Source organism: Camelus bactrianus, chromosome 10, assembly GCF_048773025.1.
Source record: "Camelus bactrianus isolate YW-2024 breed Bactrian camel chromosome 10, ASM4877302v1, whole genome shotgun sequence".
NCBI classification, from domain to species: domain Eukaryota; kingdom Metazoa; phylum Chordata; class Mammalia; order Artiodactyla; family Camelidae; genus Camelus; species Camelus bactrianus.
Genome location: NC_133548.1, coordinates 28,632,629 through 28,648,973, shown reverse-complemented (window position 1 = coordinate 28,648,973; position 16,345 = coordinate 28,632,629). Strand labels below are relative to the sequence as shown.

At 31.9% G+C, this 16,345-nt stretch overlaps 1 protein-coding gene across 11 annotated transcripts in view; it reads left to right on the top strand.

The window, feature by feature from the left end:
- METTL15 (methyltransferase 15, mitochondrial 12S rRNA N4-cytidine) overlaps positions 1 to 16,345 on the top strand; it is a 471,343-nt gene that overhangs the window by 80,717 nt on the left and 374,281 nt on the right. For all 11 annotated transcript variants that reach the window (XR_012509638.1, XR_012509634.1, XR_012509635.1 and 8 more), the window contains one exon: positions 67 to 203. Coding sequence is in view for 5 of the 11 variants with exons in the window: in XM_074372221.1 (XP_074228322.1) it covers positions 67 to 203 (137 nt within the window). In the remaining 6 variants the exon portion in view is untranslated. The remainder of the gene's footprint in view (positions 1 to 66; positions 204 to 16,345) is intronic.

Genomic DNA, 16,345 nt, shown 5'->3' with positions numbered 1-16,345 from the left:
AAGGTAGCTGGCAAGAGTAAATTTTGTTCATGCTAAGTGGTAATTTTCTTTTTCTTTGTTGGCTAGTTTTTTCTAGATATGACATTTGGTTCAGGAGGACATACAAAAGCCATCTTGCAGAAGGAGTCAGATATTACTCTGTATGCCTTAGACAGAGACCCAGCAGCTTATGCAATAGCTGAACAGCTTTCAAAATTCTATCCGTAAGTAATGCTCTTGTATAATTATTTCATTTTGGTGCTATTACAGAGTTTGGTTTACCATCTTGGAATTTGTCCTCTCTTATTTGATGTGCTTCACTAAGTATTTCTGCCCTTTTTCCTGCAAAATAATTAATGTACATGGTATTTTTAGAACCACTTAAAATAATATTACTACATTTATTCCTTGTGAATTAGTAAATATTAATACAAAAGTGATTTTTGGCTAAAATTTGAAGATGTGTTGAAATCCATCCATGAATAATATTTTGACAAATAACCCATAGTTTAAAAATAATTTTAAGGTATTTTATGAGTTACAGTTACCACAGATTTAGTGGAGTAAATTTGTAAGAATTCTGCAGAAGTAGAACTTTTACAAAATATAAAATATTATCTTCCTGAGTGGTAAAAGCATCTTCCTTTGAAGAAAAAATCCGAATTAGTAAGTTACATCCTTATGCTGTATTGTTTAAAAGTAATCAGCCTGAATAAGAAAAATGTCTTGAAAATTAAGACGATTATTTCCAAATATGTAAAGGGTTATTTTCTGGAATCGGGACTTGTTCTATTCTCTCAAGCTCCAGAGACTGAAATCAACAAAATAGATGAAAATTTTAGAGGTAAATTTTGACTTGATGTGAACTAGAGTTTTTTGCTAGTTGTAACTGTCGAACAATAGAAAGATTTCTTTCATGAAGTAGCAGAACTATAACCATAGAAAGGTTTAATCACAGACTAAAGGTAGAAAGTTGGATTACTAATCTAAGAATAGTTTTTCAGCTTCTCTCAGGTCCCAGACTCTTTGTAAATCTATCAGTGTGATGAATTCTCCCAATAAAAATGTAAATAAACATACCAAGGTTTTTGTTAGCAAGATCACAGGGTTTATGGGGTACCTAAAAACTATTTAACATTAGGTTCTTTTTTTATAAGAAAATATGAGGATGTAGTTTTATGACCTGGTACTAACTTTTTTCTTTAAATCTTTCTGTCATTTTAAGCAGTCCAACTTAGATGCACCTTCTTTAAAAAGATCTTGTACTAGGGCATTCATATTTGTGAAACATCTTAGGAGTTCACTTGATTATGACCTGAACATTTATAGAATGTGTATAAGTCTCCATTAAATTTCACTATCGTAGAAAAAATTGATTTTTTCTTAGATGTTATTGTTTCTGAAGGCAGTGATTCCCAAGGTCTCTCATTCCTTCAAACACCTTACTTTCTCAAATGGAGCTTATAATTTATCAGTTTTATCAGGTGCAATTTTTTACCTAACAGGAATCTTGAGACTCTGTATTCTCTTTTCAGTTTACACATGTGGAAACTATTAGCTACATATATTAAATGATTTGCTAAAAGACATACATCTCTTAATAGAGACAGATTTATGATGTATTTTACCCATTACCGAATAATCTCATTTTATTAAACTATACTACTTATCTCAAATCTTACTGAGACTTCTTTAGTTCAAAATAATTCTTTTGCCTAATTTAATAAATTAATTAAAGAGTAATGAAATAAATCAATATAAAGCAGGAAGAAGGAGTTAATACAGATAACAGCTCAAATCAAAGAAAATGAAAACAGACAAAGAAAGGATAAAGGATAAAAATATCCCAAGTGATCATTCTTTGAAAAGGACAAAATCCCTTTTCAGCCTGATTGTTAAAGGAAACAGAGAGCAAAAATATAATGATTAAGATTGAGAGAGAAGACCCAGTCATAGACAAGATAAATTATAAGATATTATAACTGCAGTTCTGTGGCAACATATAAAATCTAGATGCAGTGAATTATGTCCTAGCAAAATATAAATTATTAAAATTGACTCAATAATTATAAAACTTCCATAAGTTATTATCATAAAAGAGATTAGAAAGGTAACTAAAGTACATAGAAAAATGCACTATGACCAGATTTGCAATTGTTATTTAGCTCTTAAAGAGTAAGAAAGAATTTACCTGATCATGGTAAATATGGAAAGCTGTTAAAGTTCATTGTATACTGAATCCAGTATCTTTTTAATGTCTAATCCTGCTAGCATGTAAGAAAAAAGAAAAAGTCCAACATCACTGAAGATATAAATGCAAAATTCAAAGTATAATAGCATATCTAATTCACACATTATTTAATTATTTAATTGAAAGAGTGATACCTATGACCTATTAGGATTTTATACAGGAATACAGGAATGGCTCCATATCAGTCAATCAATGGTTGATAAGCATCACAATTATCAACTAGCTATTCTTATTAAAATCTCTAAGTTAAAAGGGAATATAAATAAACTGCTTAAATACACATATCCTATTAACCAAGGGCAAATGGCAATTATTTTCTCAAAAGGTGAAATACTGTAACAATCTAAGTCAAAATCAGGTTGTAAGTATGGATTAACTTCTATAAGTGTTTTAATCAATATTTTGGAAAGTCTAGCAGATGTAATTAAGAAACTAAAACAAAAAGTTAAAATAGTCTCTTTTTTATAATGATTTGACTCAGTACTTAAAAACCCAAAAGGACTTATAAAATTACTAAGATGATACAATAAGATGGTTAGATAAACAAGTAAAATCTACTCAAATAGTATTTACCTAGAAAAGGAAATGGGAAAAAATATTCCATTCTTAAAAGTACCTAAAACTATATAAATATTTAATAATTTAACAAGAAAGACATAATTCGAAGTAAAGATAATTATATATATATACTCTATATAATTTTATTGAAAGACATACAAGATCTGAACGAAAAAGAAAACATATTTGTTTAGGGGTAAAATGGATTAGAATTATTAAAAAGCCAGTTTTCCACACTTGCATATATGCATTTATTGTACTTCCAGGAAGTGTCTTAATTGATTTCACTTTAACTGATGTGTGTGTGTGTTTTTTAATTTGGATAATATACTCTTGAGTACTTATGGGGGAAGTGACAAGGTCTTTTGAGAAAAAGAAAAAAATGAGAAGAACTTGCCTCACCAGATTTCAGATCATGCTATAAAGTTACCATAATGAAATCAATATGGTATTGGCATAAGACAAGGCAAGTAGATTAGTGGAGGAGAGAATCCAGATATGAATTCTACTATATAAAAGGATTTAGTAGAAGATAAAGATATTTTAATTCATTGAGAAAATAGTGCATTATTAAATAAATGGTGTTGGTATAATGCCTGTCAAACTTGAAGAAAATAAAATGGATCCCTATTATAATTCAGATTCAAAAATAATTTCCAGATAGAGTAAAAATGTATGAAAAATTAAAAATAAAATCCCTATAAGAAAATTGAAGAGATTATGTATATACATATATATACACACAGTCTAAGGGTAGGAAACTGTCTTAGTTGTGATGAGAAATCATAAATCTATAAAAGTAAATAATAGAAATATCTATTTATATAAAAAATTTTAAAATATATGGCAAAAGTAGTATGGTAAAATTTCTAAACAGTTAACTTAGAAAAGAAATATTGGTAGTATAAAAGATAGGAAAAGGATTAATATTATAGAGGAGGAAAAATATCTTTTTTCTCTACCCTTCTAAGTTCTCAGCTGGGATCCCTGATAGAAGACAGATTAACAAGAGAAAAACATATAAATTCAAATTTTACATGACACAGGAGACTTCATAAGGAAATGAGGGCTCAAAGACACAGCTAAACCAGATCATTTTTATATTAGATCTGATGAAGAGTGGAAAGTTATGGAAAATTATGATAGGACAAAGGGTATGAGCTAAGTCACCTAGGGAAAATTTTGCAAGCCCCATTTAATCAGATGCCTCTAGTCTCTTCATTTTCAGAGATAAGAAGGTTTCCTTCTTTTGGGTGTAGGGAGGGCCTCTCTCACAGGCGGGTCTTATGACCTGCTTTAAGGAAAGGTCAGAAAGTTCTTCCTGCATGTGCTGTTTCTCAAATTCCTTCAGTTTAAAAAATATTCAGTATGCCAAGGTACCATATATTTGAGGTAGCTTGTCCTGAACCCCATCAATGTTTATCATATAGGAAGAGTTCTTTCAAAATTGATAAGACAACAAAATCCTATATGAAAAATGGGTAAAGGATAGAAGGGCCAATCATATAAAGTTAAGGTATGAAAAGGTGCTTCACATAAGTAGCAGTGAGGAGGGGAATGAAATTAAAATAGTAATGATATAATAATTTATACTTAACAGACTGGAAGGACAATAATTTTGAAAGTGAAGATATGGGAAAAAAGATACTTACCCATTTTTCATGAATCTCTTTTATTATTGAAAAAAATACATAACCTCCTTAGAATCTATCCCATCCAAATAAAAGAATCAGTATATAAGGAAACATTCTTAGACTTACTACAGACTTTGTGTGTGTGTGTATATATATATATAGTTTGTGTATATATATATAATCATGGTGAACTTGAGAAAGAAGAAATTAATGGCAGGAGGAAGTATGGAGAAAGAGAAAACAATGGTTAAAAGAAATAAACCGTGAGATTGTATGATCACATTTCTTCATATGTATGTGAAGTAGAAAATGCCAATTGATGCTATACATTATTTATAAATATCTATGTATACATTTATAAAAATACACGCAAGAAAGAAAAACACAAATTTGGGCTAGGGATTATTGCTGAAGATAATGGATAGATGGATGGATGGTTGGTTAGAAGGATAGACAGATTGATTATCTTCCTAAAAATACATATGTAATTACAACTTGTAGTAAAGTGCACAATAAAGGAAACCTTTTGTCATTTCAATGTGCATATCTTTTGAGGAAATATGGTTCTTTCTTTCTTTCTTTCTTTCATTTATTTATTTATTTTGCTGTTGTCAAAGAGGAGGCTGTGCTTCTCTTGAAAAAAATCTCATGTTCTTCACTCTGTCAAAAGTAAGTCAAAAATAGAAACTAACATTTTCACAGAAAACTAAGCAATTCATAGGAAGGCTGAATTTTAGGCTAACTGTTTTTAGCTCTTTCAGAAAAGATGACAGGTCAGATCACCTGTTGTTTGAAAACTGAAACTTTTTTCCATTGCCTCTGAAGACTGTACAAGAGGAAACACATTAAATTAGAGCAGTGGGGTGTTGGCTGACTTTTCACCACAGTGTAAGATGGATGTTGGAAGACAATTTTTTAAAACAATTTTTTTCTGAATTTAGGAATAATATGTGCTCTGTATACTAAGTTTAGAGAATATAGACATGTATAAAGAAAAAATGAAAATCATAATTGAGTCCATCATTTGACTGTAAGTTTAGACAGATTATAAAATATAATAATCTATTACTTTCAACAGTTTATAAAAGTAGATAAGCTTATTGGGACAAACTTATGCAGAAAACTATGAAGAAAAAAATTAAACTCACTTAGTAATTACCACCTTAGTAATAATGATTTTGTATATTTCCTTCTTTTTAATTATTGATATTTCCTTATATTGTGTATGCTATTTCTTGCTTGAACTTTTTGAGTATTTTTGCTTTTTATACTTCTGAAATGTTGGAATATCTTGGCCAAGTTTAGAAAACCATTCTGATCAATTATATTAAATATATAATTAGTTTAGAAGGAATTGGTATCTTTAGTCTATATCTCAATCCAGAAGCATGATATATCTTTCGATTGATTACAGCATTTTGTTTCTTATTAATGTTTTTTCTTAATTAAAATGATAAAATATTGAAAAGCACTGAGAAGAAAATTAAAATAATTTATAATTTCACTACCAATATTAACAGTTTGGAATATTTTCCTTCTAAGTTTTTTGGTTATATATGCTTTCATACATATATACTTTTATAGCTTACAATATTTGATTCTACTTATACATTATCAGCACATTCGTATTTAATTAAATTACCTTAAAGAATAACTTTATTGGTGTAGAATATTTCCTTAATGTAATTATAACTTACATTTTTAGAATTCTAATTCTAATATAGCCTTATCCATATCCATATCGCTACTATTTAATTCTTACTATTATTTTAGATGTACTTCCTATAAACAACAAATACCAGATATACTTTATGTAAACAAATCTGAGTATGTTTTCTGTAAAGGATAATTAAGTCAGATATGCTTGCTCTTTCTATGTTATCTTGCTTTATATTTTCTAGAAATTTTCTTTGTTATTTAAAATTTCTTTTGTCCATTTTACATGTATATGTATTTGTTTTTTACTTTTCTCTAGTGATTTGGATGACTTTTTAAATTTTTTAATTTACTACTGGCTGATGTTAGTGTTAAATTTTAAGATTAAAAGTATTTAAACTTTTTTTGTTAAATATGCAGAAAAAAATATTTATTGTTTAACAACCACATGTAAAGTGAAAGTGTAATACTCTCATTTTTATTTCCCTTTCCTTTCTCACCCTCCTTCCTGCCTTTTAAAATATTATTTTGGATTTTAAACATTAATATCTACTGTTATGATAATTATTACTTAGCATTTGCATTGTTTATAACAGTCATGTCTAAAATAGTTATTTTACTTAAGTTGATTGAATTTGTTTCAATGCACTCCACTAGCCTTTTTATAATACTATAAACCCCATTTTTGGTTATTTATGTAGGCTCATTTCTCACCCAGTCGATTACATGTCGTTTTTCTATAAATATGCAAAAGAAAAGCATCTGTGCCTCTGTCTACCTGGGACTGTGTTACTAATGCTTTTTCATATGGGCAACAACTGATTTAGTGTAATATTCTGGGAGTTGTATAGATATTACTCTTTTTTTTCTAACATGTAGTGTTGTGGAGAAGTCAGGTCAACCCACTGTATTTTTTCCTTTCCTGGGTAATCTGCTTCTCACTTCTTTCCATTATCAGGCTGGATGCTTACTAGATATATTTCTTTGAATATTTTTGATATTCATAAATTTCACCAAGAAATATTACTAATTGGTCTCTTTTTATTATTTTTCCATATACTGTGTGAGTAATTTTGGTCTATTGATCAAGTCTTTTCTCCACAAAGAAGTTTTTGTGTTAGTTACTCCCCCGCTACTCTATTTTCTGTTTTTTAACCTGTGAGCACTTTTTCTTTGTTGATTGGAGTATTATCTGCCCCACACGTCCTTTATTTCTTTTTAGTGTTTTCCACTACTTTTGCTTTGCCTCAGTATTATAGGAATCTCTTCAAAGTTATTCTGTATGTTACAGATTTGATTTTCTACACTGTGACTTACGGTTTTTACTGCCTCTTAAGTTTTAATTCAACTATTGGAAGTTTTCTTTCCCTGTAACCTTACTTAATTCATCATGTTATTTTCTGTCAATTCCTTTTTATTTCCTCTTGTTCTATCATCTTGTTTTAATGTTTTATTTTATAGTCATCAGACCTGTCTTGAGATTTATGAAATCCAAAGTATACGCATTCTAAACTTTTAGTGTGTGTGTAATAAATCCTTTCAAAAGTATGCTTTTGCTCTGTATCTTGAGTACAGAGTTCTCCTTCTGTCTTCCAGAATCTCTTCATACACCCATCTTGGTTGTATATTTATTTATGTGTGTAGTTTTTACTGTTTGGGTAGATTCTCCTTTGAGATACTCATTGCTCAGTCATGTGGGCCTAGAATCTTCACTTCAGATTTTAAGCTAGAAAATTACTTGAGGTACATTGTCTCTTATTGCAAAAATTTTAGCATTTGGGATTCCTTTTCTAGGATCTGCCAATGGAAAGAGAGTTCTATTTTCTTTTTCTAACTGGAGAATTCAGTTCATAGAAGCTACTATTAACATAATGTATTACTTCTTGGCTCTTCTAGACTTCTCATACTAGAGAGATTCTTCATATCCAGGGCACGTTTTTACAGCACTTACCCACTTCTGCCCTCACATTATATAATTATGATCCCTAAATAGATCAAATGATACAGGTATTTGTGGCTGGATATGAAGAGGTGATGGGATAAAATGGCCCCAGCATCTTCAGAGTATTCATATCTACACAGTTTAAATGATTCCTTCAAGTGCTCTCTTGTGTCTCTGAGCCAATGACTGTGAATGGAACAATCTTAACCTTTTAACTAACTAGCTTCACTCCCTTTAACCAAGATTTAATCTTATCTTTGGTAAGAAGAGGTATTTTTCCTGTATTCTGTCATCCATGAGGAACATTAAGTTATTAATACTATTTGAACTTCCACTGTTTTGCTTTTTTAAAGAGAAAATAAGTATCAGTAGCTGGCCTCCATCTTTTCTATTACAGTTTGTCCATGGTCATTAACTTGGAGATTTATAAGTACATTTACCTATATAATATGATCTATTCTAAATTACACATATATGTGATCCGTTCCAAGTTGTGCAGTCTGTTCTCTAGTGCTTGAATTTTACCATTTACCTTCTCTTTCTTTTCAGCCACTATTTATTATTTTTATTTTAATTCACACAGGAAGCCTGGGTAAAGGCAAATCTAGACCTCATTTCTTCAGGCTTGTGGCTTGTGTTCTTTCTACCACACTAAAAAAAGAAAAAAAAATACATATATATATACATAAATAAGTAAAATAGCAATTTAGTCACATTCTCTAGCAGAGCCAGGACTAAAACCCAGGCATTTTGTCTCTAGGACCAATGTGAAAATCATGTAAAGGAATACACTATCTTAAATAGCCCTATCTCGTTAAAATTTAGACTGCAAGGATAAGATATAAAACATAGCTGTTCTTAATCTTACTAACCCATAGGAGGTCAGTTCTGCGATGTATCATCAAAGTGAAAGAATTTTTATAAATATAATAAACAAGCATGAAAAAAAGAAAACTTGGAAAAATTAACCAGATATTTTTAAATGATTCAAGATGTCACTTTTTCACTCTTTTTGATAATAAAAACATCACTAGAACAGGATATTGTATTTTGCCCCACTGATTACTATTAAATATAACTTTTGTACCAGGGATATCAATCTTGCAAAATGAAGGTGTTTGGAGCGGAGGTCGGTGGTTGAAAGTACTTGGCTCTCTGGTTTGCTAAACACTTAGTTCCAAGGCTTTAGAAAACATGTGTCGTACTAAGCAGTTTTCAGGAAGTCTGACAGTTCTAGTGGTTCTAAGGGGATTAGGACATACAGTCTGCGCCTTCACAGAGTTTACAATGAAGCAAAAATAGATAGCAAACAGATACTTTCACTATTTATTATTTAAATGCAGTTGTGATTATGGCTAAGAATGAATACAGTAAGTTTTAAGAGCAAATATGAGTATAGTATGTTTTAAGAGCAGTATGTTCTAATTTAGTTTAGAGCATCTGGAAAGACTACCTGAGTATGTGAATTCAAGTCAGAACTGCAAGACTAATGACTAATAGCTAGGTAAAGAGGAAGGGACGGTAGAGCGAGGGGGAGCACTTTTAGTAGTGAGAACAGTATTTAAAGATCTTCAGCAGGAAAGAGAATGTCATATTGAAGGGACTATAAAATGAGCAGTGTGAAGGGTTGATAGAGGGAGAGGAAGAGTGGCTAGGACTAGATCATACAGGACCTTGTTAAAGATTTTTGATGTTATCTTAAGAGCAATGGGAAGGCACCAGTGTTTGAAACAGGAAACTGACACATTTGCATTTTTAAGGGATTATTCTGCCCACTACATGAAGAATGGGTTGGAGGAGAGTAAAACTGGAAAGGATTCAATAAGATTGTTTAGAAGGCTAGGAATTGCCACTCTACCTAAAAGCTGATGGTGATTGGGCCTTGAAGATTTTATTTTCCTGATCATCCTATTAGAATTTCTACTTTGCTTTAATGGTCCCTAGCTTCCTATTTTAATAGCATTCTAAAAGATTAAAATAATTCATTCCAAAGTAAAATTATGTTGCATGTTTATAGGTGAAATTGAAGTTAGTATTGTGACACTAAATTTTAAAAGAACCTTCAAGAATTCCTGACTCGGTCAGTATAAAGAAGACAAGGAATAAGTACATTGAATTCTGCCATTTTCCTGATTCCTGCAGAGTGTTTGAATTCTTACAGATGACTTTCAGTAATTTCCATTTCTCTAGAATCTACTCCACCTCTTCTTGTCTCTCTCTGGGAGAATGGCACCAACTGAGAAACATATATACATTCATTCATCCAGTGAATGAGTCCAGGCACTAGTCTTACTTAACTGTTTCCTTTCCGTCATCTCTTGTGTGTAATCAACAGTAAGGGCCTTTTAGCTCTCCCTCAAGTCTTGGCAGCTTTAATATTTGACCTTTCTTTTCCTTCTTTACTCTGAAGCTAGACTGCTTCTTTTATTTTAATACCAGCTATGATTCACTCACTGTAAAACTTTACTTGGATAAATTGCTTAACCTCTCTGTTTCTCAGTTTCCTCATCTCTAAGATGAGGATAATAATAGTACCTGTTTCCTAGGAATGTTTTGGAAATTAGCTTTAGAACACTGTTATGTCCTTTTAGTGAGTCATGAAATCATTGTATTGGGCCTTGATCAGCATTTTATAGAATGGAAAGGAATAGAAGAGGAAATATCCTATTGCATAACATGAAGTTAAATTAAGTTTTGTTTTCAATGAAATAATATGTATACATACATATACACACACATATATATATTGTATTTTTGTGTATGGGATTTCAGTTAAACCATTTTTGTCTATGTATCTTGATCAAAATTTCTTGAAAATTGGCTGTCCAAATGGCTACATTCCACGTTTGTTCACATTGTTTACTAAATGTTCATTGAAGACAGAAATTTCATCTAGTGTATATTCATATCCCTAGAACCCAGTTCTATGGTTGGAATGTATGTGGAAATTAACAAGTGTTTGTTTATGGTTCAAACAAAACAGAAACCAGTGGTGTGGATGACAGTTACGCTTTCTAGGATCCTGTTGCCTGGAAACCCTAATTTGTGTAGAGAATTAGAACCCCCTGAAAATCGCTATCTCTTAACCTGTACTTTGCCTAACTGTCTTGCAATGAATGAAGTAGAATGTAAAATAGATACACTGACTCTGAAGAAAGGAAATATGGTTGGGTACTGGAATAGAAGTAAAAATAAAGTAAGAGATAAAGGCCTAATATCTGTAATCAAAACATATACAGTGTATGAGACAGAGAATAATTGAACTTTTCTCCTGACTTGGGATTATAATAGTACCTTAGGAAAGGATGATGAATAGGCTTAAAATGGTTCCTTATCCCATGTTTACCAAATGAACTGCTTTTCTCAATTTCTAAGTCTCCTGAATTCTTACCAGGTGTGCTGAATAGTCTCCTCTCTCTGCCCGTGTCCACACTGATCCTGGGAAGATGACTTTTATGGTTTTATCAACAGGCTTCCTTGTCTTCTGGCTTCTGGTTGGGTTCAGCAAATGCGACACACTGGCGGGAAATCAGAGGGCAGAGGAGAAGAGTTCAGAGTGTGTCTTAGCAGTGGCCAATTCCTCTTCAAATTCATTGTCCATAGTCTCTCCTACTACATGCATCTCTGGCTCTTTGGGGCTTTGGTCACCACTCCTTGCTCTTGCCTCTTCACCTCTTAGCTTCAGGGTGCTTCTCACATCCTTTTTTGCTGCTCCTTAACCTAGTCATACCTTTGTAAATAGTGTCTTTATTAAATTTTTTTTTAGTTACTCTGCTTGAATGTGCATTTTTTTCTTGCCAGAAATTTTACAGACTCACAAGTTCTCTGAACCTTCTTTATCTCTAGTTGGATCCTTCCCCTTTGGATTGATCCAGATCTGACTTGTGACAAATATCCATCTGCATTGTTGGAGAAACAGTCTAGACTTTGGAGTCAAAGTCTTGGTTTGGAGTCTTAATTCTACCTCTTTCTAGCTATAGGATTTTAGATGAGTGACTTAACCTTTCTGAGTTTTTATTATTATCTCTAAAATGAGTTACTGTTAATATGTATCTCATGATATGTTATGAGGATTAAATAATATTATGTAATTAAATTTTTAGCATAAAATTAATAGATATTATCTATAGATGCTTTCTTATAATAATTATTATATAAGATAATATATAATTACACTAATTACTATCATCATTATTCTAAGTCTGGAAAGTGTCAGTGGCATATACCAAATGATGATTGGCATTTATTTCCTGTCTTAACCTGCTTGGTTCCTTAACATGCACATATCAAAACTGATTTAAGAGTTGAGGTATGGGACACTGCATCCAATTTTCCTCACCTTGCACAATGTTCTGGCACCTCCCTTGTGTTACAAGCTTTCTTTCCCATTGTTAGTATAAATACTGAAGACTACATCTGTCAAAGCTCCAAGCACTGCTCCAATGAGCTGTATCCTTGTCTTCCTCCTCCTCACTCCCAGCCCAGACTTAACATTTTATCAGTTTTGATTTATCCATCAATTTTTGGTTTCAGGTCAAAATAACTAATATTTTATGAATGTCATCAACCAATCACAATATGTTTCCTATGTGTCGCCCATTCTTTGGCTCTCTCCTATATCCATATGTTGCTGGCTTCCCAAAAGCTACCTTTTCCACATTAAAGAAGGTTGAAGTTTTTCCAGATTTAAGTTTTAGCTCCTCCTTCTTCTGAAAACTGAAAATTCTGGAAGAGTAATTCTTGAGGTATCTTCATTTTCTGTAGACCTAATTTCTTCTTATATATTACTTAGCTTATTACTGGCATGAGTAGAAAGTCTGCAAGTGTTTATTTCAAATAAACTCTTTGATTTTTGTTTTCTGACAACAGAGACTTAACTATAGACCTGTATAGACCTGTATAATTAACACCTCTATACTCATTCCCAAGTTATGTTGTAGATTTATTTCTTCAGTTAGAATATTTGATTTAAAGTTTACAAAACTGATACATGGAGGTCAACATGTATATTTGAAATGCAAATGATGTTGCATATTATCGTAACTATGAGAATATGAATTACCTCTTCACAAACTTAAGATAATCCATTTTTATTGCCTACGTCATTTGAACATATCCATATGGTACCAGGATAAGAATAGCAACTTGTTCAGCACCAGAATGACTATACCTAGAAAGACTTCATTTTATTTTATCTTGGTAAGCAATACATATTTAGAGTCATATTTTATTACATATGAGAAAATTTTAGTGAAACCCTTTATGTTTGGACTTCCGAGTTATTAAAAGAATGAAAACAGTAGTTGTATTTTCTCTAGTGTCATAAACTAATTAAATCAAAATAAGTGTGCTATAATTACATGTATAATCCTCCTATTCTCTACACCCTCACTTTTGCCTATTATTTAAAGTAAAGCTGAAACAAACAGCTGTTGGATTGGGTTATCTACTTTAGTGTTTTATGCTTGTTTCCTGAGAGAATACAATCTAAGGTTAATGCACAATTCAACATTCATTTTAGTGCCTGCTGTGTGTCGGGAAATAGGCTGGGTTTGGGGAATACTCAGAAGCCCAAGAGAAGGCCTCGGTACCACGAGAGAGAGCTCATTATCTAATAGATAGGTAAACCAATGATGCTATCAGGTAGCTAAATCTCCTGGAAGGTGAAAATGCCAAATGTAGTCTAAACCCAAACTTAAATTATTTTTGGAATATGTATTCTTATTTTCTCTGCAAGTATTGTTTGTTGCTCATTTAGTTCAATTCAAGAAAATTTATTTTAGGGCAGATATTAAACCACATTCTGGGAATATAGCTGGTTAAAAGAGCAATATAATCCCTTTCTACTTTATCAGGAAAGCTAGATATTAAACAGATGTTTACAGTAGAGAATAATGAGTGTTAGGACCCAGAAATATTAGCTATCATGGAAATAAATTTTTATAGCCTGGTACAACTGACTATTATTTAAATAAAGTATCATTACTACATATATTTGTGAGAAGGAGGGATACCCATTACATAGGACAAATTATGGACATTTCATAGGACAAGTAAAATGTCTATGATAACTGGGTATCACTGGTCAAGTTAAGTGAGCTGTTCAAGTAAGACTTCTATACCACGGGCTTTATTCCATGGTAAAATTCCTAGAGTTTTTCAATGATAAACCATAGCTTTCCAGATGAGGTTAAACTTTCTGACTTACCCTGGAGGCCTTTGAGGATTTGGCCACTGTCTTTTGTCTGCATTTATTTCCTGTGAGTCCATACCAGTCTTTTCATATCCTCCATGAAATATTAAACTACTTCTATATAAAATACTCATCATGTTGTGTCATACTGCTTTCTACGTCTCCGTGATGTTCAGTTACCTGGAGCATTGTTTACCCCACTTGTCTTTCAAGACTAAGCACTGTGTCCTCTAGGAAGTCATCAGTGACTCTCTCAGTTTGATTTAATATCCCTCTTCTTTTCCCCATCACACCACGTACAATCTTTATCCAAGCTCTTAACACACTGTTCCATTGGTTTACTTCCATATATTTTACATTCTTTAAAGTATGGCTGTGTCTTACTTGACTTTGTAATTTCAAAATTCTGTAGTAGATACTCAGTTAATGTCATATGAATGAATGGATAAATGAATGGATGATGATTTTCCATTTTCTGCATTAATGTGTAGAAGAAGAAATTAGATGCAGTTTGCTGAGTTTATCTGCTTTCTCTTTCACAACATAAATAGAACCCTTCTAAATCTCCAAACCACTGTTTAAAATAATGTTGTTGGTCTAGATCTAGGTTCTAGAGATAATTAAGGAGCTAACTGCAGATTCAACTCCACTAAATATTTATTAAGAAATATTAGGAGATAAACTCAGATTAGATACAGTATACCTCCCAGTTAGCTTAAAGCCCTTATTACCAGCTTTTACTATCTAGAAACCAGTTAGTTGTTACTTCTGTTTCCACTTGGGGTCCTGCACACCAAGGGAACCTATATGAGAATATATATTCCCACTGTGAAAAGATCTTTAGATATCATATGTTATAAGAAATTTTATTCCATTCTCCACTAATTCTGGTCTATTTTCCTTTCACTGATACTGAAAAATTCATATTTAAAATGTCAAACTTCTATAAATAAAATTAATCATGTCTTTTAAAGGAAAAAAAAGTTAATACTATCTATCTGACATTAAATTATCATGTGATAATTAAAGATATTGGGATACGCAGAATAATTTAGAAAATACTTTTTATATTAACACCCTAACTTATTTTGTATCTTGGAGAATTATTTTTCATATCAGCATGTATATTAAAAGGAACATATTGTGTGCAATGTGTAGGCTCAGCGTAGGATTTTCTGCACTAAAACTTTGCAATGATATTGGTTAATTGCTAGATTTCAGGCATCCTTCTAACCTTCTTTTTAGTGGGTGTGAAAGGGTTCATTTGTAAGAGATACTGCTACCGACAGAATTTTTTCTTTTTCTCCTGGAATCTCAACAGCAATTCCCATGTTAGAGGCATCCCCAGAAAGTTCGTCAAAGGATTTCCACCCACTCTCTGAATATCTAACAGGGCTTGACCCATTTTTTCTCTTACTAAAGTAGCAGCATACGCATCATGGAGAAAAATAGAATAAGAGCTTGTCTCAGCTTGGAATTTCAGAAAGTTATCTACCTATATGGAAGGAGTTCAAGTGGAAACCAAAATTAGTCTTTATTTTCTTATTATACACCTAATAACAATCTAGATTTCTCACACAGAAAAACCACACCTGATGGCATGAATATGGTTTTATTTTGAGTGGCTTAAAATTTGTATTTATATTATCAAAAGCAATGAACATAAATACCAAAAATGGAGCACGTTATAAGTCAGTAAGACTCCTTTGTACCTGATTTTATGACACAAAGTATCTTGATGAATTTGGAGATAAGTATACATCCATGAAACCATCACCGCAATATATGCCATATTCGTCACCTCGGAAAGCTTACTCCCATCCTCTTCATTTATTATTATCATTTTTGTGATAGGAACACGTAACATAAGATCTACCCTCTTAGCAAATTTTAAAATACATAATACAATATTGTTAACTATAGGCTCTCTACTGTACAGTAGGATTTATTCATATTGTATAACTGAAACTTTGTACCGTTTGCCTAGTGCCTCCCCAATGCGCCCTCCTCCCAGCACCTGGCGACCACCATTCTATTCTCTACTTCTGAGTCTGACTGTTTTAGATTAGGACACAAAGTATTTGCCTTACTGATTAAATAGTATAGATAGTAATAGATAAATGCGGGCTAAA